General features: G+C 38.0%; 2 protein-coding genes across 2 annotated transcripts in view; one reads left to right on the top strand and one right to left on the bottom strand.

The window, feature by feature from the left end:
- The window catches only part of coro2ba (coronin, actin binding protein, 2Ba), a 40,399-nt gene extending 23,836 nt beyond the window's left edge, over positions 1-16,563 (bottom strand). Inside the window, exon 1 of the mRNA XM_057339868.1 lies at positions 16,258-16,563. Coding sequence (XP_057195851.1) covers positions 16,258-16,272 — 15 coding nt within the window. The 5' untranslated portion in view covers positions 16,273-16,563. The remainder of the gene's footprint in view (positions 1-16,257) is intronic.
- Positions 16,564-21,996: 5,433 nt separating this feature from the next.
- On the top strand, positions 21,997-23,334 carry LOC130557844 (uncharacterized). The gene is made up of 4 exons (XM_057339936.1): positions 21,997-22,187; positions 22,288-22,456; positions 22,680-22,759; positions 22,928-23,334. Exons 1-4 carry the CDS (start codon positions 22,134-22,136, stop codon positions 23,228-23,230), a joined length of 606 nt encoding a protein of 201 aa, XP_057195919.1. The 5' UTR covers positions 21,997-22,133; the 3' UTR covers positions 23,231-23,334.
- The last annotated feature ends 1,083 nt before the right edge of the window (positions 23,335-24,417 follow it).

Raw genomic sequence — 24,417 nt, 5'->3', positions numbered from 1 at the left:
TAGGTAGGGGCTAAACCGTTTAAGGCTTTATAAGTAATTAAAAGAACTTTAAAGTCAATACGATACTTAATGGGTAACCAGTGAAGGGTTGATAACATTGGGGTTATGTGATCGTATTTTCTGGACCTGGTTAGAACTCTGGCAGCTGCATTCTGAACTAACTGTAGTTTGTTTATTGATGCTGCAGGACAACCACTAAGCAGTGCATTACAGTAGTCAAGTCTTGAGGTCACAAATGCATGAATAAGCTTCTCTGCGTCAGCAACACAAACTATTTTGTAATTTGGCAACATTTCTAAGGTGGAAGAAGGCTGTTTCTTTCAGCACTGCTTTCAGCACATTCTTCAAAATATCTTCTTTTGTGTTCATCAGAACAATGACATTTATAAAGCAATTTTCCTACTACGGTAGTCAATGGTGGCCAAGAACTGTTGGCTTACAAGCATTCTTCCAAATATCTTTCTCTGTGTTCATCAGAACAAAATTGAATACAGATTTGGAACAACTTGAGGGTGAGCGAATTTATGGGTGAACTGTTCCTTTGAGGACAGGATATCCTTGAGAATTAAATCCTTTATCACACTAGTAGATAGGAAGCAGAAAATAATAGAGGAGGAACCTATCAGATGCAGTGCTGAAAGAAACCGAGTCAAGGACAGCCCTGCTCGGTTCAGTTATGCATGTAAAAGAGCCTCCTTATCAAGGAATAAAGTAAATACCCCCTCCTTCTCTGCCTTCACTCCGTAACCTTTCTTCATTCTTTATATCTTGCTTGTGAGTGTGTCTCTTTGATAAGTCTGTGTGAAATGCACACCCAAAATCAATATGTTAGTCAAACTCTTTAATTTATGCATTTAAAAAATAAACAAATGTACAAACATGACTTTTTGAAGTTATGCTTGTGATAACCATAAGAAATCAAGCGTAGCGTCAGTCCTGGCAGGTCACGTGACTCTAGCTTGCATCACATCAGGTGCAGCTAATCAACGCTAACCAATAGTCATACTGTCATACAATAATCAACACATACTAGTCTGCTTAATAGGGCCGCACTAAAAACCCACCTCCATCCCATCTCCTCCATATCTGCCTGCATCTGTTGGATCATTTTAATTTAATCCTGTTACACATCATGAACTGTTCTAGTTCCCCAGGTGGGAGGAAATGTATTGCTGCGCTCCTTCTCTGTCCATGCAAGGCTGCATGGACAGGCGGAGAGTTTGCCCAGAACAGTTTCATTCCGCCAACCTTAAATATTGCTATATTGTTTAAATATTTGACGATAGTGGTCCTGACAGAAACACATTTATTGTAACACTGAAATATAAGCAATTGATTCAGCAGTGTATCTTGGCACAATATTTGCAAACATTCCCCTTTTAAAATGTCTTTTCTTGTCCTTGTGTTACTGCATTGACAGCAAGAGTGTCCCCTAGAGACTGACATTCCCAGGAGCTGAGCCATGTGTTGTTTTCCTGCCTCTAACCTCTCTGTGTTGTTAATGGTCTAAGTGTGATAAGCAGATATGAACAGATGGAGAGATGGCGATCACGGAGTGGGGGGGTTTGGCTTGGGGGTGCAGAGAGGATGGACGAAGGATGGCACTCATTAAGAGACAGAAGGGGGCTGAATGATAAAGAACTAGATGGGGGGTGATCATTATGGTCACCACTGAGACTGACAGCACTAGATATTGAGTTATTGAGTGACTCTTTGCTTATGTGTCAATCAAATGAGGGTGCAACATGAAAAGCAAAAGCTTCTAAATGAATTAAAAAATTAGACATTTTGATTTTTGTAAACGCTTTTTGTAAACGTTTGGTATGGAATGCATGGAGAATATAGAGCGACTGTTATGCGTGACCAGGTGTGAGCTTTGTGACGCAGCGTGAGATGTGCCGATGCCAACTCTAAACCACATGCAACAAAAACACAAGCCCCAGTTACAATGACTGCCGTCTGGCAGGTACTCAAGAAAATGCTCAGTAGTGGCAGTTTGCCTGCAAGGAACAAACAAGCATGGGCAGACACTGGCACATCACACAAACCCAAACAAAATAAACCAAGACCATTGTGGTATTTTACAATAACAAATTAACAAATTAAATCTACTAAATAAAAAAGTTAAGTTTAATTGCTGCCTCAAATTATCTCTGCTTCAGACGGCACACCCGACAGACTGCCCCAGTCTGTTCACTAATGCATAATGCAAACCGTACTGTAAAGATTTTTTTCAAGCTTCGCCAGCACTAATGCAATGCATTTTATGTATAAATGTTTGTGGAAAGTGCCATACCGTAAAAAAAATTAACCAGGTCTATTATTTCAGTATAAAATACCTCCAAGACAGACAACAGCAGGCAAAACAAGTACTGTCACTGAGTGCTTTACATGTCCGTCAGACTTTTCCTAAGGGTCTTGGTCAGTTTAAGCACCTTTTACTCAAACTTCTGCCACAGTCAAAGGTCTGGCTGTGGGACTGCTTTAAAATGTAACTACCTGTTAAAAGGATAGTTCATCCAAAAATGGAAATTCTGTCATCTTTTTCTCACCCTCAGGTTGTTCTAAAACTGTGTTTGCAGAACAAAGAAATTTATACGGGTTTGGAACAACCTGGGGGGTGAATAAATGATGTCAGAATTTTCATTTTTGGGTGAACTATCATTTTAAGGATAATGGATTTCCTCAACTTAAAGTTCTAAAAGCAAATAAAATGAAATGGATGGATGGATAAAAAGATATTAAAACATAGTGATGAAAAAATTTTCAATGTTCTTGATTCTTGGCCTTATGAAAGATGAGTCAAATGGGGTTAAAATCTATTCTGTCTGTGCTTGGCATGCAAGACTTGGTCTACTGAAAAAGCTACTCTCTGCTGGCAGAATACTTTTCATTATTTAGAGCACTCCAGCACAGATGTAGATGCACTTTGCAAAATTATTTCCATCCTAACCTACATATTTCTTAGTTTTGGAGTGCCAAAAGTCCCACAAACATGCATAAAGATTAACAGCTTGTCATTTCTGATTCAGTAGATGTCCAATTCACCTGTCAGTAATAATTTATTGACTGCCTGAGAAGTTTTAATAGCAGTTGGCTGTTTTTGATTAATAATAGCTAAAACAAACCCAGCAGTCTCAAGACAAATATTCATATATTTCTTAGTGTGACTGTACATATAATAATCATGCATGACAGCAAGTGTTAGTGACACGACAGTTAGTGATATGATATTTTAACACTAAATTTCACATGAATTTAATCATTAAACTCCTAAAGTAAAGGTGCTATCAAGAGTTCTCTAAAGTGATGCCATATAAGAACGTTTTTGGTTGCCCAAAGACTTCAAAGAACTTTTCACTTCTGTGAATGTATAAATTGTTCTTTATACAGCCCAACAGTCTTATTTTTAAGATTCCAGTGTGTGCACATCATTACATTTAAGTGCACTTGCTGAGAAACTCTTAAACGTGGAAGTCACAGTTCAAAATACTTGACATGCTATACTGTTCTTTCTAATCCTATGAAAGCTGCACAGAGATAAAGTCTGTTCAGTGTTCCTCATCATAGAGAAAGTCTTTTACAAATTGGATTAGGGCTTCAGATTTGGCAGTGGTTTGCTGAGTGGACAGACTTTCTCTCCTGAAGTCTCTGGCTCCCTGTGTAATTTAACAGTCTGCTCCTGTATGATACAGAGAGGGAGGGCATCATAGCTCAGACGTGCCATCTGCCCAGACACACCACACCCAAATCTCCTCTCTATTGTGCCACTATAAACTAAGCATTACTGTATAGAGGGCAATATCCATTTTTTTATAATATTCCAAATCTAAGCAATTTTGGTACATTATCTATCAGTACAAGAAGACTGTCAAATGTCTTGTTCACAGTGGCATGTTAATAAATATTGGTGGCATCTTAATATTTGCATTTTGAGCATATGCATTGATTATATCATCTCTAAAGGATCATAGTGTTAATATTATGCTCAGGTTTCAATGACTTTCTATTCTACCATTACTTTTGTATACGGATCTGCATAGCCACTCCTTCTCAATGAAGGTGATTTAGACAAAGACACTCATTTAACCTTGCAGAGCACTGTTGTTTCAGATGGTGCTATGACAACAGCAGCTCGATTGCAGTGGCGTAATAATGTGAGCCATCTACTGATGAGCACTGTGACCTTCCACACTGACATGACAGTGTCGTATTAGCCTGTTGTCTTCCTGCTTTGCTAATCTCATCTGACTTTGTCAGTGCTGGTAGGATTGTGTTTCAGTGTGATTGCTAGCACAGCACTTTAGCCTAAAACTGGCTTCTGCAAGGTGCGCTCTGAAACGTTCTCAGGCCATTGTATGAGAGGATGTTTAAGGATGTGTCATTCTGTTAGTACAGACTGCGTTCAAGGACAAAAAATAGTAAATAATGTTTAATGGAAAAACTGTGTTGGAAAAAGGAGAAGAAAGGATGAAAGACATGTTTAATGTCACAATATGTATAGTCTTAAGTAATTCCTACATTTTGTGTTTTGATCTCAAATACATGTTTTGCAATATATTAACTGAGGTTATTTATCTCCCTGGGTGTTCAAATGTTTGTGAAATCAAAAGCTGATCTACTTTAAAATGTCCTTAGAGAAACCAGGTAGTTTGCCACAAGGCAAGGCAAAGGGAAAAATATCTACATAGTCAAATGTTTATGACAACAACCTGATTTGCATTTTTTTATATCCATTCATTACAATTTGCTTGTTTTGCTTGCTTGTGTCATGGACGTCATCAGCAGTTAAAATCAATCTTCCTCATTGACAAATGCATGTGTGTTTGCATGTGTCCTTTATCTAAAAGCTGAGGATAGTTAAAATGATGCATGGGAAATAAAATTGTCACAGATTCTGAATGAATATGATTTACCGTATGCATTGATAATCTTGTTCATGATTTAATGTATTATGCATTGCTACATTTTTTTATTCAGACTATCCAAAATGTTTAGCTTTGAGAAATTCCTTGTCAAAATATAATGACATCTTATTTTTTCCCGGTAATACATTTCACTTATCAAACGCTATGGTTATGTAAGTTATTCAGTGACAGGATTGCTTACTAGTGCAAACAGTACAGTGATCTGAAACCATTGGCAGATGGAATGGTGCTTAAAGTGATACTTCACCCAAAAATGAAAATTCTGTCATCATTTACCAGGATTTTTCCCGGCTCAAAATGAGGTGGAGGTGGTGCCATCCTGATCTTGTGCACACCTTCACGTGTAGGCCTACCGTAGCTTTACCGTACCTTAAGTACCTTTTGCATGAATGCCAAACAAACAATATTCACCTGAACAGCCGTGAAATACAGCTAATAGAGTTGCTAATATAGCTGAGGAAAATAAACAGCAACTCTCCAGCGCTTCACTGCGCTTATAATGAAACAGCGCCTCCATCGTAGCGCAATGCAGCAACTGCAGTTACAAATGACAGTCCATTGAGTGAATGCAGTGTTTTTGTGACGACAGACACCCGACATAATTTTGATGAGAGTCAGAGTCGGAGGCAGGACGAAATTTGACGGAGGCGGCCGCCTCCAATTTTTATATGCAGGAAAGACCCTGTTTACTCAACCTTCGAGTTGTTCCAAATCTGTATAAATTTCTTTTGAAGAAAAATAATTTTTTTTAGAAGAAATTGAATGCTTATAACCAGACACATTTTGCCCCCCATTGACTACCACAGTAGGAAAAAAATACAATGATAGTCAAAAGTGCCCCAGAACTGTTTGCTGTCCTACATTCTTCAAAATGTCTTCTTTTGTGTTCAACAGAAAAAAAAGTATTTTTTCCTACGATTATAGTCAATGGGGGGGAAAATCTGTCTAGTTACAAGCATTCTTCCAAATATCTTTCTCTGTGTTCATCAGAACAAAGAAATGTATACAGATTTGGAACAACTCGAAGGTGAGGAATGATGACAGAATTTTCATTTTTGGGTGAAGTATCCCTTTAAGAACACACTTTCAGCACATAAGCACTATTGTATCTATTGATGCAGGCTTGAGTGTTTGTTAATTGCATTGTTTTAGCACTCTTTCCATTTTTCTCTGAGATTCCAGTGTTTTTCCAGNTTTCTTGATTTACCCCATCGTGGGTTTTTGTTTTGTGTTTATTTTCTGTTAAATAAAGCTTTCTGTTAACCCCTTCATCCCCGCTGCCTGCAACTGGGTTCTTTCACCACGGCCGTGACACTATTGTATCTATTGATGCAGGCTTGAGTGTTTGTTAATTGCATTGTTTTAGCACTCTTTCCATTTTTCTCTGAGATTCCAGTGTTTTTCCAGACATCCACTCTGGTGTTTCTCTGTCTCTTACCCTTGCACATTATCATCTGTCCCTCTGCCAGGTGCTCTGAAAACAGCCTTAAGGAAGTCTTCTGTGTTTCTGCTGTATTTTTAGTTCAGATGGCCTTGTCTCTTTCCACAACAGCAGCTTTCTACCTGATACATGCATACATACAAGTAATGGAGTTGTCATGTTTTCTATACAGACTATATTTAACATTTTGATTGTCTATTGATCCACATCTAAGTTGGTTTATGTTGGGCTTATTGCTATAGGAAGCGTATCGAGTTAATGAATCTGCTGTATTTCCCAGTTGATTGTATGTGGTAGAATGTCCTGGTTTGTGGTGGTGTGAATATTGATCACTCGCTGTAAAAGCTAATCCATGCCGCTGTAAAAGTGCAGTCTCTAACAGATGCTCTTAAACACACGCATACATGTTTTTTGCACGCCTTTGCACTTTCTCACTGATGCGTTTTCTAAGAAAATAAAAGGCTTGAGTTTTTGGCATATCACTTCAAAAAACACTGCTTAGGGCCAGAGAATGCTGAGAAGGAATGTGAACCTTTGCAGTTCTCAGCTGACCTCGCTTCTCTCTGCTCACAAAGCAAGCTGCTCTCTTCTCCTTTTACAACAGCAATAACCTCAAAGAACATTTAGGTACTGTTTACCTCAGCCCAAAGTGTAAAAAAAGAGTATTTATAATGTTTGTTTCCATTGTGCATTCTTCCACTTATGATAATAAATAATTAAATCTCTTACACGTCAAGGGGCGTCCACATTGACAGCTAGTAAATTGTTCAAGGTAGGCATTTGAGTCAAGCTAATGTTTTGTTTAGTTTATATTTTGGACATCATTATTGCCAGACAAACAGGGTAGGTTAATATGCAGTCTAATTTTTGTCATTTAGAAGCTGGTGAGATTAGGTACCTTCCATGAATAACAGGAAACTTGAGTGATTAGGTTTTTATGTTTGATGTACACATTGCGACAGAAGAAGATGAAATTAAGGAATTTGAATTAAAACAAAAGTTTGAAAACTGAAAAGTTAAACTTAAATAACCAAACACAAAATTATATCTACTATGTGCAACATATCTATATAGATGAAAATAAGGAATTGGAATTAAAAGAATTAAAACATTTTTTCATACCGAAAAGTTTAACTTAAATAACCTAACACACAAAATTATATCTACTATGTGCAACATATCATCTATATACATTTACATTTAGTCATCAGATGCTTTTTTCCAAAGCGACTTACAGAGAGTTCAGTGAGCAATATAGTGATATGTTATACAGGAGCAATAATACAATAGGTGCTAATTAGTGCTGTCACTATTATGAAATTTGGCTGACGATTAATTGTCTAATAAATCATTGCGATTATGACTATTAATTGTCTGTTTTAGAGCTTTGACTTTTAATTCTCATACATTTTTTATTTAGCTTTGAAACGACCATATTGTGTGAACGTACTGTCTGAATATAAAGACTATGTTCTTTTTCTTGGAAATATATAAGAAAAGATTGGTTCATCATACTTTAGGTTTAGGCTTTTACCTGTCAATAATACAACTGCCAAATACTTGTAAATTGATCAGGAGTGAATTGAAGCCACCTTTAAAATGCTATCAGTCATAGAAAAGCTTCTAGTCTGTTTTTTTCTCACTTGCAAGACTACAATAAAAGTTTACTTCTATGTTAATGAGATTTTGGTAGACTGGTTTTCACACTGAAATAATATTAAATTGTACTGCAGGCTATTTTTATGGTATATGCTTTAGTTTTTTTTTAAAGTGATTGTGTTGTGGTGGTACATTTTACAAGTATTACCATGCTTTAGTTACAATATATACAATAAAATATGCAATATGCAGATGCACTACAGCCCCCCCCTAGTGTCTTCTATAGAGATGTGCAATAATTGCGATGATCTGAAACCATCGATTATGAGACGATTATTTAATAATCATGACAGCCCTAGTGCTAATACCAAGTTACTAGTTTCCACAAAAGCCAGAACAATACCTGCTGAGATTAAGAGAGAGGGTTAGTTTTTTTTTTTTTCATTTGTCTGTCAAGTATTCACAGAAGAGATGGGTTTTAAGTAGTTTTTTTAATGTTGTGAGAGATGTGGTTGACCTGACTGAGTTGGGAAGAATGTTCCACCAGGAAGGAGTTGTGAAGGAGAATGAGCGTGAAAGAGATTTACTGCCCTATTGAGAAGGCAATACAAGATGCTGCTCGTTTGCTTAACGCAGGGTTTTTGATGAGGTGTAGGAGTGTAGGAGGGTGTGAAAGTATGTCTGTGCAGATCCAGTGATAGTCCTGTAGGCAAGCATTAGTGACTTGAATCTGATACGGGCTTCAACCGGTACCCAGTGGAGAGAGATGAAAAGGGGTGTCACATGAGCCCTTTTGGGCTTTTGGAAGATGAGGCGTGCTGCTGCGTTCTGAACCAGCTGGAGTGGTTTGATAGCCTTTGCAGGAAGACCAGCAAGGAGAGCATTGCAGTATAGTCCAACCTTGAGATTACCAGGGCCTGGACAATGAGTTGTGCCGCATGCTCAGTGAGATAGGGTCTAACCTTCCTAATGTTAAATAAGGCAAATCGGCATGACCGCATTGTCTTTGCAATGGGATCATTGAAGGACAGCTGGTCATCAAACATGACTCCAAGGTTCCCGGCTGTTTTGGAAGGAGTGATTGTGGTATTGCCAAGTTGGATTGTGAGATCATGTTGTACTGCGTGGGGTGTGCCGGAAATACAAGTAGTTCTGTCTTGGCAGGGTTCAGCTGGAGGTGATGCTCTTTCATCCAAGCTGAGATGTCTTCTAGGCAGGTGGTAATGCAAGCTGTTACAGTGGTATCATCTGGGTGAAATGAGATGTAAATCTGGGTGTCGTCAGCATAACGGTGATAGGAGAAGCCTTGTGCCTGTATGATGGGTCCCAAGGATGTCATGTAGATGTAGAATAGGAGTGGTCCAAGCACCGATCCCTGAGGGAGCCCAGTGATCATGTGGTGAGCAGTGGACAGCCAGCCCCTCCATGACACCCTGAAGGATCTGCCGGAGAGGTAGGATTTGAACCAGCATAGAGGGGTGCCTGAGATTCCTAGTGATAATAGGGTTGCTAGCAGTATCTGGTGATTGACAGTGTCTAATGCTGCAGATAAGTCTAGAATCAGGACAGAGGATTTAGATTCCGCCTTGACTAGTCGCAGTGCTTTTGTGACCGATAGCAGTGCAGTCTCAGTGGAGTGGTTTGTTTTGAAGCTGGACTGCTTGTCGTCCAGTAGTTTATTCTGGGATAGGAAGGAAGACACCTGGTTGAAAACTGCCCTTTCAAGAGATTTCGCAATAAATGGGAGGAGAGATACAGGTCTGTAACTGTCGGTAGTAGAAGGGTCCAATGTGGGTTTCTTAAGTGGGGGTGTGACCTGGGCCTGTTTGAATGTGGATGGAAAAGTGCTGGTTAGCAGGGAGGTGTTGATGATGTGTGTGAGTGTGCTGGATATGGCCTGAAGGAGATGGGAAGGGATTGGGTCGAGGGGACGGGTGATGGGGTAGCTGGAGAGAAGTCTGGTGACTTCAGTGTCAGTCAGTGGGGCGAAGTAGGAGAGTTATATACAGCCATGGAAAAAATTAAGAGATTATTTCAAAGTTATTTTCAGTTTTTCTGAATTTACTATTTATAGGTATGTGTTCGTTGATCATTTTTGTTTCATTCTGTGAACTACTAACAATATTTCTCCCAAATTTCAACATTTTCATAAAAATTTCATAAAATTATCGTGTCCATTTATTACTTATTTATTTTCAGAAAATAAAAATAACAGAAAAGATACTCTGTATTTTTTCAGACCTCAAATACTGCAAAGACAACAAGTTCATAATCATTTTTAGCAATACAACAGTAATATTTGTACATGTATTTAAGAAAAGATTAAATATAATTTTTTATGTGATAACCTCGATTCTTATCACAGTTTTCATGTGTTTTGTCTTGTTGGATGCCGTTGGATGACTTTATGTCCTTCCTGAGGTTTTATTTTGTTGAAATTCAACAGACACTAGACTGGAATGGCCACAATACATCTAGAAATGCTGATTAAATGAAAATTTGGAGTGTTCTTTTAATTTTTTCTGTGGCTGTATATGTTATGTTATGTAACATAAGTGAGAATGTAGATTACAGCAGTTTTATACAGTGCATTGCTGTTCATATCCACTTATTTTGGCAAGCCCATTTCAAAGAGTCATTGGGATCAATGAATGTAATGTGGTGCTGTACTGCATTTCAGATAATGAGCTTCATTTTCATGGGACTGTACAAGTATGAGTAGTTTGTTGAAATCCCGAGAGCGGAAGCATATGACCCATCTTTATCAGCTCTCACGGTGTAGTTCTCTCTCCCACACTGTTTCATTTGTGTGGGCTGTAGTGTTTCCTTCTGTGGTTCTGTGCACCAGTGTGAACCTCTTACACGCACAAGGATTCCTCTTACAGGAACACAGTTCTACTAAAACACTATCATTTAGTAGCTGCATACCATATACAACACTTATTCCAATGGAACTTAACATTCTGTTATTGCACAGACAGTCACTCTAAAGAAAATTTTAGGAATTCCCAAAGTTTTAATTTGTATTTTAAAGCATCAGTGTGTAATATCTGCATCTTGGCACAGTTTTGATTATTCACAAATGTTCCCTATGTCTAATTGACAAAGACTCATTGTCTAATTACTGGCGTGGAATGGAGGCAGACATCACAAGGCATCATACTTTCTTGATTTTTGTGCTATAAAGTATTAAAAACACTTACTTTATACTGATGCCCCACAGCTGCTGTTTATCTACAGTACTATATCCCACTTTACCCAGGACCCCTAAACAGGAAGCTCATCCTCTTTACAATGGCTGTACATCATGTTCATTATTTCTGCACAACTAAACTCTCTGAGCAGGATATTTATATATGACATGATCTCCTTTCCTTTTACGAAAAGTCCCACTGAAACTCTGCGTCCCTGTGGACACAAGGCACAGCTCTGCTGAAGAAACGTCTTATGCCAACATTAATTTCTATGCTGGTTCAGGCTGTTGTATGCTGGGTATTGCTGGTCTAGTGCAGGCCTAGCTGGTGGACCAGCAAAATTTAACAAATGAAGCTGGTTGACCCAAACAGTCATGTTGGCTGAGCTAAATGCCTGATCGGGAACCAGCATCCAAAATACTGGTAACACTGGAGACTTTTTAGCGAGACGTTAAAAGTTATGGACAAAGGCTTTTTTTATATATGCACCAAAAAATTCCCCCCCTTGTTTATAAAAAAATGTAAGACCTTTTACTTATTTGTTCATTATTGGTTGTTTTTTCTATAAGCACATTAGACAGCAGGAGGTTTGGGTTGCTAAGTTAGCTGTTAGGACTTGGATCTAATGTGACACTTCTCAGCGTGTGCACACCAGCCAGCAAATTCAGTGGAGATTAATGAAATAGTTCACTTTAGAATTAAAATTTTATGCTTATTTACTTACTAAATACTTATTTACATATTCCAAGGTTTTTGAGGAAAACATTTCCGGATCTTCCTCCATATAATGGATTTAATGGGGGGAAACCTGATTTAAGGTCCAAATATGAGTTTCTTCGCAGCTTTAAATGGCTTAACGCGACACCAGCCAATGAATTAGGGTGTATTTTCCAGCGAAACGATTAGTCATTTTCTAAGACAAATTAGACTTTTTATACTTTTTAAACACAAATACATGACATGTACCCAAACATGTGGCGCGTTCACGACTTCCCGTAATAGGTAATCACTTTGGAAAGGTCACTCGTCTTTCCAACGCGTCTTTCCAAAACAAGTGTTCTTTATATTCTTAGGCTTTTGGTCTGCTTTTACTGTTACATATTTGATTATCTGTAATAGATGCTATAATGCAATTTGAAAATATGTCATGCACTATTATTATGCAAGCTAAACATTTTTAGTATAATTTGTGGGTCTACTGTATATGGACATACCCTGCCACACTTTTGTTAGGATTTCATTAAACAGGTCTGGTGTTTTCTATTCATACTACATGTATGCTGAAATTGAACAGGATTAATACACTCAAGTATGCTGCCCAAAAAAAGGCAAAGTGCAGTAACTACACAAATACTGAAACTGAGAAAAATGCCTTTTTAAAGTTTTCACAGCTAGTTACTGCAATTTTGACACTCTTGTTTCTCTGAAACAGGACAAAATTTAACAAGGGGACTGGTCAAAAGACAGAACAGATGTTACAAAGCCCATTAAAACCTTAACTGAATTTTGTCCAAATGTGTAGTTACTGCACGTTGCCTTTGTAGGGCAGTATACTGTACTGTACTGTACTGTACTATACTATATAGACACTGAAAAATCTATAGAACCCATTATAATCAGTGATGCTGAAACTGGACTGGAACACTTAAGTATCTGGATAGGCTACACTGCACTGCACAATACTGTACTGTACTGCTGTACTGTGTTATACTATATTATACTATACTGTAATAGAGACTGAAAAAACTATAATGTACAGTATGCACAAATTATAATCTGTGGTATAGGTGAATATAGTTTTAAATGGATAATTAGAATGGTCTCTAGAAGTCATGTTAGTGTGATCAGATTTTGTTTTGAAAGTTGTTTAGAAAGGTTTTGGTAGACTTTTTGACCACTGATTGAAATGTCACTGTACTCCACTAATGCACATAAATATGAATATATGATTTGGATTGTTGAATAGTTTGTATATGTGTGACACGCTGGACATGCAAAAAACATACACTCGAATTTAAAACATGTAAATTCACATAATGTTCACCTAATGTCACATCTCTGCCAGGAAAAACTCCCACACACTCATGCATGAGGTGAGATCTGCATATGGAGTATAGTTTTGATAATGTGTCTTACACCTGTGAATTTGAAATAACAGCCCTCCTACAATGTTCTCTTGTGTTTCTGTGCATTTTTATCTTCTTTGTTTTAATCTATCAGCCTTCTTGCCTCTCATCCATTACTGTACATATGCACACAACTACAAACAGTAAATGAAAACCATTCTCACAATACCCAAGAATAAACTTGCAGCATACACTGATCTACCAGCATGGTGCTTTTAATGTGATTTTCTGGTTACTACTGGCCGAGAGAGCAGCACATTCTCACTTTTATCCTGTTCTCTCCTCTGAGTGGGTTCAAGACAACAGTGAATCTCTCCAAACTTTATAAACACATTGACATCTGTCTGGCTCTGTGCATTGGTATTGGTATTAGGGAGGAAACTGAGCCAAACATATATTGGTCAATCTGATGGCTGCTGGCATTTCAGTTCCAGTGAATTCTGTTCCAGGGCTAAATATACGCTAAGCTTTAAACAAAAGCACGAGGGCACATGTGTGACCTTCCACCCCATGAGACCGAATGATCCCAACCCCTCCCCCTATTATCCCATCTCATATGAAATGGATCATTGTGTAACTTGCTGATTCTTTTTTCTGCACATGTACAGTAAAAGAGAGAGAGAATCCTGAATCTTGAGAGATTTTTCTCGGTAAAGTGATGGCCTATGTGTTTTTAATACAAAGTAAAGTTTTAAAGATATCAGATGAGCGCTTTTATAGTTTGTGATAATGAGGGAGGTTTTTTGGAAGTATATTATTGTTGAGGCACTTATTTGAATAAGCTACCATTAATGTTGTATTGTGGCGTTGATTTTTATAAAAACAAACTATTTTCAAACACACTGTAATGGTAATGCATGTCAATGAATCTGTAGACCACTAGTGCCAGTGTTGAGTAAGTCCTGTGGTATACTGACATTGCTGGAGCCATTTGAGAGATGATGTGTGTTTCATTTCAATAGAATATTTTTAAGGTCCAGTGTGATTTATTGGAGATTGTGATGTGCTATTGTGTGACAGGACGTGAGGTGCAGGCAGCTGCTTTATAGTGCTGCAGTGGGAGATGCATCCTGTCCCAGTCATGACAGTCTGGGCGTGACCACATCTGTCCCAGAGGTCAACAGGGACATACAGCTGGGTGTACGTGTGCACATTTGTTTGTTTGTGTACTGTATGTGTGTGTGTGAAAGTAAGAGAGACTGAGAAAGATGGGTTGGTGAGTATGTTTGTTAAACTGTAGTCTGCCTGTAAACTATAATTTTAAAAATCTGACATGCAAGTCAAACCTGAAGGGATTAGTACACCCAAAAATAAAAATTCTTTCATCATTTATTCATGCCGTTCAATACATGAGTCTTTCTTCTATGTGACAAAAAGAAGATATTTTGAGAAAACTCTTGGTGGTTTTGTGTCCATACCAGGGTTTTTCCTGGCTCAAAATGATTCGGAGGTGGTGACATCCTGATCTTACACACATAGGCCTAACGTAACTTTAAGTGGCTTAACCAAAGTGACTTTGACATATTAAAAGTTCTAATAAAATTAGAAGAAAATGACAATTATTATATAAAACATTACTTTTATTCAACCAAACAGAAATGTTTTTTAATCAAATAAAGCTTTTTTTTATCTTCAACTAACTTTTCAGCCCACAATAGCCAACTGAATTAACCAGTCTTTCCAAATGATCAAAGCTCATTCACATCTTGCATTCTCTGTGGTTCACTTTAAATGATTCAAGGATCTCTTATATTCGCTAGTGACTGAAAAGTTCAATGGTTAAATGAATCGGTTCAAATGAGTCATTCGTGCGCGAGTCGTTATGAACGCAATGTGCGTTCATACTGGCGAACTCGCTGTGTACAGTATACGCTGATTGAACGATCCAACTGCACAGCTAAAGACATTACAATGATGTACGTCATGTTAATGTAATAAATTTCAAGAAATGAAAGGTACTTGGATGCAAAACAAACAGCCGTGAAACACAGGCTGGCTCTTGTTCTGCAACTCTTTTCAGCGGCTCAGTGTGCTGATAACGAAACAGCGCCTCCACTGTGGCGTAATGTCGCAACTGCAGTTACAAATGACAGTCTGTTAAATGCACGCAGCATTTCTTGTGAAGACAACCGACATAATTTTGGCGAGAGTCTGAGGCGGCACGACATTTGACGGAGGCGGCCGCCTCCAATTTCTCTATGCAGGAAAAACCCTGCCATACAGTGGAAGTCAATGGACCTCCACTGTTGGGGCAACATTTTTCAAAATATCCAACATTTTTCAAAATATCTTCTTTTGTGTTCAGCAGAATTATAGGTTTGGAATGACATGAGGGCGAGTGAATGATGACAGAATTTTCATTTTTGGGTGAACTATTCCTTTAAACACACCAGAGGCAGAATGACACCTGCTATACTGTAAGGGTGAAAATGAGCATGTTAAGGTATTTACTGTCATCTCAACGTCAAAAAGTAGCCCAGTTTACGGAATTAACCTTATGCCTTTGTGTACTTTCTGTTGCCTTCTCTCACCTGCTCTGCTTTTATCTTTCTTTCATGCATAGTTTGTGCAATACTATCAGAGCAAAAATGCACACACCTCTGCTCAGCAGTCTCTCCTCAGCTCAGGCTTTATACAGGACAGCACTGGATTAAGAGCTTCACTCAGTAATCAGACTGCTAAACATGTAAACATGCCTCACCCAGCCAAGCCCTACTGCGGGACAGTCACTCACATATGGAGACAGGCAGCCAAACACACACACATCCACAAGTCTGTACTGGCCAGATGATCATGCAGATATAAAATTCTGTACACCTGCATAGACACACACTCCTCATGTAGCTCCACCTGTCCAGCACTGCAGCACACAGTCACAGATTCAGCAGAACACCCCACTGCAGTGAAGCTCAAACCCTGCAGCCCCTCCCCGCTTCACACACCAAAAACACACTCCAGCACACCCTTACCTTTGTGACAGTCATGCAGAGATCAGTGCGGAAGAGTCAACTTCTGTTCCTGAAACGCTGAGTGTGACAGCAGGACAGAGAGACAGACTCACTGAGCGTGTATGTGTGAGTGAGACGCGGGAGACTGTGAGAGAGGAGGAGAAGCAGCGAGTGGGTGAGCGATGGAGAGGGAGGGAGGGTCTGGTCGCTGTCTCTGTCTCTGGCTCTGGCTAAGTAACTGAGCCTATTGGTGCAGCGGCTGCCCTGGTCCCTTAGTCAGAATACTGCGGTAAAGTGAGCTCAGTGTGTTACTACTACTCCTCCCTTCTGTCCCTCTCTCGCTCTGTTGTCAATCTGTTTGCTGCATGCTCTAATGAAGATTATTGATGTCCACAACAGCATCACTCTGTATAACCCGTCCTCCTCTGCTTTTTCTCTTTGTCTTCAGTATAAAACTAAACTCATCATCTCTCTAACTATAGTTAGTAGCGTAATACAGTAGTATCCACTGTTACTACAGAATATCAGCTATCTTGGCCACAACTGCTATAAAAAAAGTAAAAAAATAACAATTTATTAATGTGGGTTTATTAATTTATTAGTAAAAGTTAATAATATTTCCTTATAAATACTAATAGTAATGGGCTTAATAAATGCATGTATATTCAAAACTAGCTGTTGTATTCTCTTATATGCAGGCCTCAAGCATTTTAATACTGACTGCTGAAAGAGCTCCATTGAAAACATGCAGGATGAACTCGAGAATTTTTATTTTGTTTTCTACTGCCCCCTAGTGTTCTTCGACAATATTACACAATCATTTAAATTTCTTGACCAGCAATTTTAAAGGTGAAGCATGTAATCTCTGCACTATCAGTGTCAGGGGTCAAAGTGTAACTTGACATTTAGCCCTAGCTAATGGCTATTCAAAAGTTAAAATAAATCTATGGCCGTTTCTTAATATTTATATATTTTATATTTTTATATATTTTTATTAATAGCATATAAACACGTTTACATACAAACCCAATTCCAAAAAAGTTGGGACACTGTACAAATTGTGAATAAAAAAGGAATGCAATAATTTACGAATCTCATAAACTTATATTTTATTCACAATAGAATATAGATAACATATCAAATGTTGAAAGTGAGACATTTTGAAATGTCATGCCAAATATTGGCTCATTTTGGATTTCATGAGAGCTACACATTCCAAAAAAAGTTGGGACAGGTAGCAATAAGAGGCTGGAAAAGTTAAATGTACATATAAGGAACAGCTGGAGGACCAATTTGCAACTTATTAGGTCAATTGGCAACATGATTGGGTATAAAAAGAGCCTCTCAGAGTGGCAGTGTCTCTCAGAAGTCAAGATGGGCAGAGGATCACCAATTCCCCCAATGCTGCGGCGAAAAATAGTGGAGCAATATCAGAAAGGAGTTTCTCAGAGAAAAATTGCAAAGAGTTTGAAGTTATCATCATCTACAGTGCATAATATCATCCAAAGATTCAGAGAATCTGGAACAATCTCTGTGCGTAAGGGTCAAGGCCGGAAAACCATACTGGATGCCTGTGATCTTCGGGCCCTTAGACGGCACTGCATCACATACAGGAATGCTACTGTAATGGAAATCACAACATGGGCTCAGGAATACTTCCAGAAAACATTGTCGGTGAACACAATCCACCGTGCCATTCGCCGTTGCCGGCTAAAACTCTATAGGTCAAAAAAGAAGCCATATCTAAACATGATCCAGAAGCGCAGGCGTTTTCTCTGGGCCAAGGCTCATTTAAAATGGACTGTGGCAAAGTGGAAAACTGTTCTGTGGTCAGACGAATCAAAATTTGAAGTTCTTTTTGGAAAACTGGGACGCCATGTCATCCGGACTAAAGAGGACAAGGACAACCCAAGTTGTTATCAGCGCTCAGTTCAGAAGCCTGCATCTCTGATGGTATGGGGTTGCATGAGTGCGTGTGGCATGGGCAGCTTACGTAGAAGAAGGATCCGGGTACTGAAATGGCCAGCCTGCAGTCCAGATCTTGCACCCATAGAAAACATTTGGCGCATCATAAAGAGGAAGATGCGACAAAGAAGACTTAAGACAGTCGAGCTTAGTGTTTAGCAACTTCAAGAAGGTTGTTAGTGTTTAGCAACTTCAAGAAGGTTGTTAACCAAGTAATGTTGTGAACAATATTTCTTAAACAAATTAAGTTTGGTTTGTTTGTATTCAATGGGATTTACACATGTCATTACATGACATTTTACTGCACAATTGAGTCCAAAACAACTTTGAGTAATCACAGTAAATAAAAATGTGTTCAGTGGTTTCAAAATCAATTTCACAGAATTGACAAGAGTTTTCTCCAACATCAAATTTTGATTTGATAAATTCTTTAGATGGGTATATATCATTTATTATTTTAAAGTGAAGTTCTTTCACTTTGGGGAGACTTGGAAAGGTAAGATAATTCATTCTCATCTCCTTTACCTCCTTGGGGTTAAATTCTTTGAAAACATAATATCGTTTAATTCTATTTGGATGAAGTTTATCAATGAAGACACTTCTAATATATTCCCAGCTAACACAGTTACGTTGTGACGACGTACCTGGACCGGACCATATTCGTTGCCACGACGTACCATAATAACGTTCCAGCGACGTAACTTTGTGATTCCCATATTCGTCGTGACGACGTAACATTGGACGTTGTTGGGACATGGTGATTACCTGTTGAAGACATACCTGGGAGGTACCATATTCGTCGCAGCGACATACCAAAAAAACGTTTCTGGGACGTGATGAGCATGTCCTAATGACCAAACAGTCACGTTGTTAAAATCTTTTTATTTCATTTAATTTAAACAATTATCATCCCTCACATGGAGGATTAAATTAATTTTTGATTTAATCTGTGCGTTAAAGATTACATTTTATGCATAATTGGAGAAATTCTCTATTCAAATATGTATAAAACACAGTATAATGATAAATAAAACTCAACACAGTACTGTACATCACAATCAGATATTTTATTTAGATACTGAAGTAAATTACATAAATAATCAAAGACTTCAACACAATATAGAGGATTTAAAGCAGATATTTATTGACAGAGATGAATAAACATTATGTGGTAAGAACATTATGTTCTTACCACATAGCTAAGTTTAGCAGGTTGTAGAAACAACAATCAAAAGCTTCTTTAGTCACACTCACAAACATCAGGGTCCGTTCAGTTAAACGCACCAAATCGATCGAAAATCGGTTTACTCTCACATCTGTAAGGTATAAAGTAAGGAAAGAATATCAATAAACCGCTAAAGTAAAGATTATCTGAAGACCAGTACATCACGTCGCTACAACGTTCTCCATGGGATTAAATCACAACGTTATTTGAGGACGAGGCTAGGACGTTTCTGGAACGTAAACAAAAATTCAAAGAAATGGAACGTTGCCAAGACGTCCTCAGAACGTGGTCACAAAGTAATGTCACTGCGACCAAATGAAGACGACGTTGTCAGGACGTACTGTGTTAGCTGGGTTTGTTGTTACATTTATCATCCCTAATAAACAATTCACCCAGACTAGGAGATGGGAGAGAGAATGTCACCGAGTAATGTGAAAGAATCCCTTTTAGTAGTAATACTATGTTTTTTCTATACGTCACATCACAGTCCGTGTTTCCCCGGTGTTGGTGAATTTTTCTGTTACTTACTGCACTGTCAGAAAAAAAGGTACTGTGCAGGTACAATTTTGTTCCTAGGAGTACAAAATATTTAATTGTACCTTAAAGGTCCACAGTAGGTCCTTAGGGTACACTTATGTACCCAAGACAACTTACAAAGGTACAACAATATGTGAAAGGTACATTTGTGTACCTTTTGTGTTTTTAGTTTAACTACAGTATACTGTATAGCTCCAATTACCTCCACTTATTTTTCTCTTTTTTTATTTATTTAATGTGTGCCAATAACATCACAACACTATATTGAGATGTCTTAAAATTGATTTTATAGTATATTAATATACTTGGCCATCACTTGTATCCTGCCAGTAAAATAAGGTTATTTCCAAATGTTAATGCATCTTTTCAACTAATTGTTTTATTTTTAATGTTTATTGTAATATAGTATTCTTTTTTATTTATAAACTTTTTTTGACAATATTGTTAATTTCATTTTGACCATTGCATCAAAAACTAAGATTAATAATTTAGTCAAAAGTAACGTTACAAGTCTGCGCTCCAAAGTTAAATAAAAAATATAAATTTATGAAACTTAACTTTATCCTCAGTCAAAACGATTTGCTCAGAAACAAACAAACAATAGATTTATGAGACCAAAAATGTACCGTTACACATATGCCCAGATCGAATTAAATTATATCTCATGTTTAAACGCTACAGATACATTAGAACTAGCGGTGAATTTCAGAAAGACTTGCCGATGTGAGGCTGCATTGGGCGGGGTACATAAGCGCTGAGAACTCGGTGATTGCCTGGAGCGCACATCTCCGAAAACATCCAAGCACATTTTTAAGCAGACGCTATCCTTATTAACCGACCACAGATTTTAACTTTAAACACATACATTCTCGCCTAAATAATTCTTAAAACTACATTTAGTAGCAAAATAACAGTTATATTATGAACATTGTGCACCGTTAGGAACGTTGTGCAGACCAAACTGCGTCTGCACTGGAAGCTCCGCCCACTGACGTCATGCCGGTTTGGAACCCAGGATTTATTTATTTGATTTATTTATTTTTAGTGGAAGAGCTAAGCCCGGTTAGGATGAGGCTTAAAATGAGTTGCACAATTAATTATATTCAAGTATTTAGTCAAAATATACCACTGCTTATGCAGACGTTATGGTCATTGTCGCTTTAAGAAAATTTCCCGCTTAAGTTAGCTCCAGTCACTCGTTCTGAAGCCTGTGTGAGTGCGGTCCTGTTCTCTCGGAACTTCGCAGGATTTACAGCGTCGAGCATTTTCGGAGGACACATTTTTCAGGTATGCGTATAATGCTGCGTATATATTCTTATTTTCTCCCTATGATTACATGTTTTGTTTACTTTTGTCTAATTCGGTGTTGCCTTGATTTAAGCCCGCCGAAAGTACGTTACCTCAGTCAGACTGTCTGTTGGACGTTACTGACCAATTTGGAAAAAGCCTTCAGAATGGAGTTACGCAAAATGTCTACCGCTGAATTAATAAACGAGCTAATGCGATTTGGAATCGAAGTCTCTGAGGCGGAGAGAACATTTTTTGAGGGTGAGTAACTGTTAACGTTGCAGTAATTTATGTCACATGTTGAGGTAAATCAAGGGCTAACGTTAACATTAATTTCACGAGGAGTAACGTTAACGCTATTCACGCTATTCTATTTTTGGTTCTGTTCATTAAGTTTATTTTGTGTAATTGTTCCATGTATTATTTTTAATAGCACACGTGGCACATTTTAAAACGCAAGTTTAAATTTGAGCGGACACCTTTGGCTGATGAAGAAGTGAAAAGACTTTTGACAAACAGAAGTTTGGTCATTCAAAAATGTCTGTGCAACCTGAAAAAATCACTTGCAAACAAAAGACAAGGCCTTTGGTGAGAATATATATTTATAATCGTTTTACAATGTTACAAGTCAATCTCAAATTTATTATAACAAGTGATAAAATGCAAAACAAATTCTTGCCTAGAAATTAGAACAAATATTCTACCTGATTGTTTTTGTCTGTTCACAAGGACATGGATGTTATTGGAGAGGATGCTACCTCAAGAGGGACATGTGAAAGTCCTACATGATCAGTATTGAAAGACACACATGCCAAATACTCACATTGTTGAAGAGTGAATGAGGATGACCTTTGCCTGGAGGCGAAAGTAGATTACAGGTGGAATGACTGTTAAAGATGCTGTCAACAAATATCCATTCTTGAAGACTCCATCAGGGGTAATGTGCAAATTAACACTTACATATACATGAACATGTAGGACACTGACACTGTGTAAAATCCTGGTTTTCTTATGCTTGTCTTTTTAATCAATTTCAGCTTTGTCAAGAAAGTGGTTTCCTGTACATGTCTGTTAATCTCTGCCGGCACTTCCAAGAAAATTTTGGAAACATTGCATCCAGTGTGCTACAGCTTGCTCAAGGGAAATCTCATTTGGCAAAGCCACACAAAGAAGCTAAAGAAGAATCTCTAATTGAAAAACATCTTGGTAATTGACTTTATGCTTTTATTTTTTTAAATAAAATTCTGTAATTGATTACTCGCCTTCATGTCAGTTCAAACCTGTAAGATTTGTATCCATCTTTAAAAGTATCTTCATTTGTGTTACAAAGAAGTCTTAACAGCTTTCTTTCCCTCCATTGACAGCTTACAAACTACTAGCACTCTCAAGGGCCAGAGATGTTGTAATATCTTATACGTTTTTGTTTTAGGAATTGATTTCACAGCAGCACTTCTCATGTTGCCAGGCTTATTTAGAGAGAAGCTTGTACACTTCATTGTGCTTGGGGAGGTGAGCATATGTTTCCACTTGAATTTTGTTCATAAATGCATATAATTCTTGAAGTATATTTACTGCCCACAGTAAATGAATAATAATGATTTTACTCCTCATGCATGCAGATTATTTCTCTCTAACTCCTATGCTTATAAAATTCTGATTTGTGTTTTTGTCTTTTAGAGTGAACCATCTTCACCATACCCAACTGTTCAAGTACAGGAAACCAGTGACTGGAAAACTGTGCTTACGAGAAGAGTCACTGCAGTCGTCAAGAGTTGGTGGAATAGAGATCTGTGTTGGGCCAGCTGTGTGGAGGAAGGGGCTCTTGCTGCATTTAGTGCCTATCTCGTCTTCAATTCGAATTACCCATCTCATCTGAAAAACACCCTGATCTTTCTTCAGCGGTATGTTTTGAAACTTACTGTGGATGGTGACAAGCCTCTACTTACTCCAGTTACCAGAGTAATTAACCTCTTAGAATAAGATTTGCCAAAATGCATCGCCTGTTCTGTTGCCCTAAATGCTCTCGGAGAACATTCACAATTGTCAAATTAATCCAGCACATTGGTCTCATTCGTGCACATGAGGCAAACTTTTCAATAACTTGTGGTCTTAATGACTGTCAGAGAACATTTTCAAAATATGACTCCTTTAGATGTCATGTTTACCGAAAGCATAGACATACGGTACTACAACAGTCTACTACTGATGTTCCTCTGCCTCTGTTTGAGGACGTTGAGGAAGAATGTCCTAATGACAGTGTTGCTTTTCCTGCCCCCCAAACATGAATGAGCTGTTTAAGAAATTTAGGGAGAACCTATGTGCCTTTGTTCTGAAATGCAGAGAGAAAAATCACCTGCCTCAGACAGTGCAGCAAGAAATTTTGGATGATGTAAATTTCTTATTTAGTTTTTTCAAAGAGAACTATGATGCATTTCTTGTATATCATCTAGAAAAAATGGATTTGATATTGCCGCATATCCAGAACTTCAAGAAGTGCTACAGTCCCCTGACTTTTTTTCAGAGGCCTCAAGACTTATTAGGTCTCCACACATGTTCAAAGAGTTGCTGGATGTTGTGTGAGCATGCCATTTCAGTCTTTACCTTCGGCTCTACAGTATTCAAACAAGAAGTACAGCCATGTCCATTTTGAAGGTAAACAGATTGAGCGAGTAACAAAAGTAAAGGTTAATGTCGTCAGTTATTGTGTCAGAAAACACATCTTTGTCGGTCACCTGCATGCTGAAGATGTTCCATTGTACTTAATCTGAAAAAACATTCTTAACATGGACAAACTGGTTATTGTGTGGAAAGCTTTTAATTCCTGAATCTTTTTGTCGTCATTATTATTCATATTCTGTGAAATATCAAATGAATGGACTGTCCTCTCACCAGGTGAAGAGGTTGATTACCAGGCACTAGACACCTACAATGTTGATGACAAGTTATTTATTAGCACTAGGTATTCATGCTGAACAACAACTGCCATATACTTTAAACCTCAATGTGCAGTACATACTACAGCCTATAAAAAAGTTGAACAATTATTATATTTGTCTAATTTGATTCGTAATGAGTACAGTTTAAATGGTTCTGTTTTAAAGGACTGCATTATATTTCAGATTTCCTTGCAGTATGCACAATTGGTCGATGGGGTACAAAATTGTCCC

The sequence above is a fragment of the Triplophysa rosa genome, linkage group LG1, assembly GCF_024868665.1.
Source record: "Triplophysa rosa linkage group LG1, Trosa_1v2, whole genome shotgun sequence".
NCBI classification, from domain to species: domain Eukaryota; kingdom Metazoa; phylum Chordata; class Actinopteri; order Cypriniformes; family Nemacheilidae; genus Triplophysa; species Triplophysa rosa.
Note: the sequence above shows the minus strand (reverse complement) of the source record. Positions and strands in the feature narration are given on the sequence as shown.

Coding starts and splice junctions, on each gene's coding strand:
- LOC130557844 (XM_057339936.1), top strand. CDS start 22,134: ATGACTGTTAAAGATGCTGTCAACAAATATCCATTCTTGAAGACTCCA. Junction 22,188..22,287: donor TCTTGAAGACTCCATCAGGG/GTAATGTGCAAA, acceptor AATCAATTTCAG/CTTTGTCAAGAAAGTGGTTT. Junction 22,760..22,927: donor ACTTCATTGTGCTTGGGGAG/GTGAGCATATGT, acceptor TTTGTCTTTTAG/AGTGAACCATCTTCACCATA.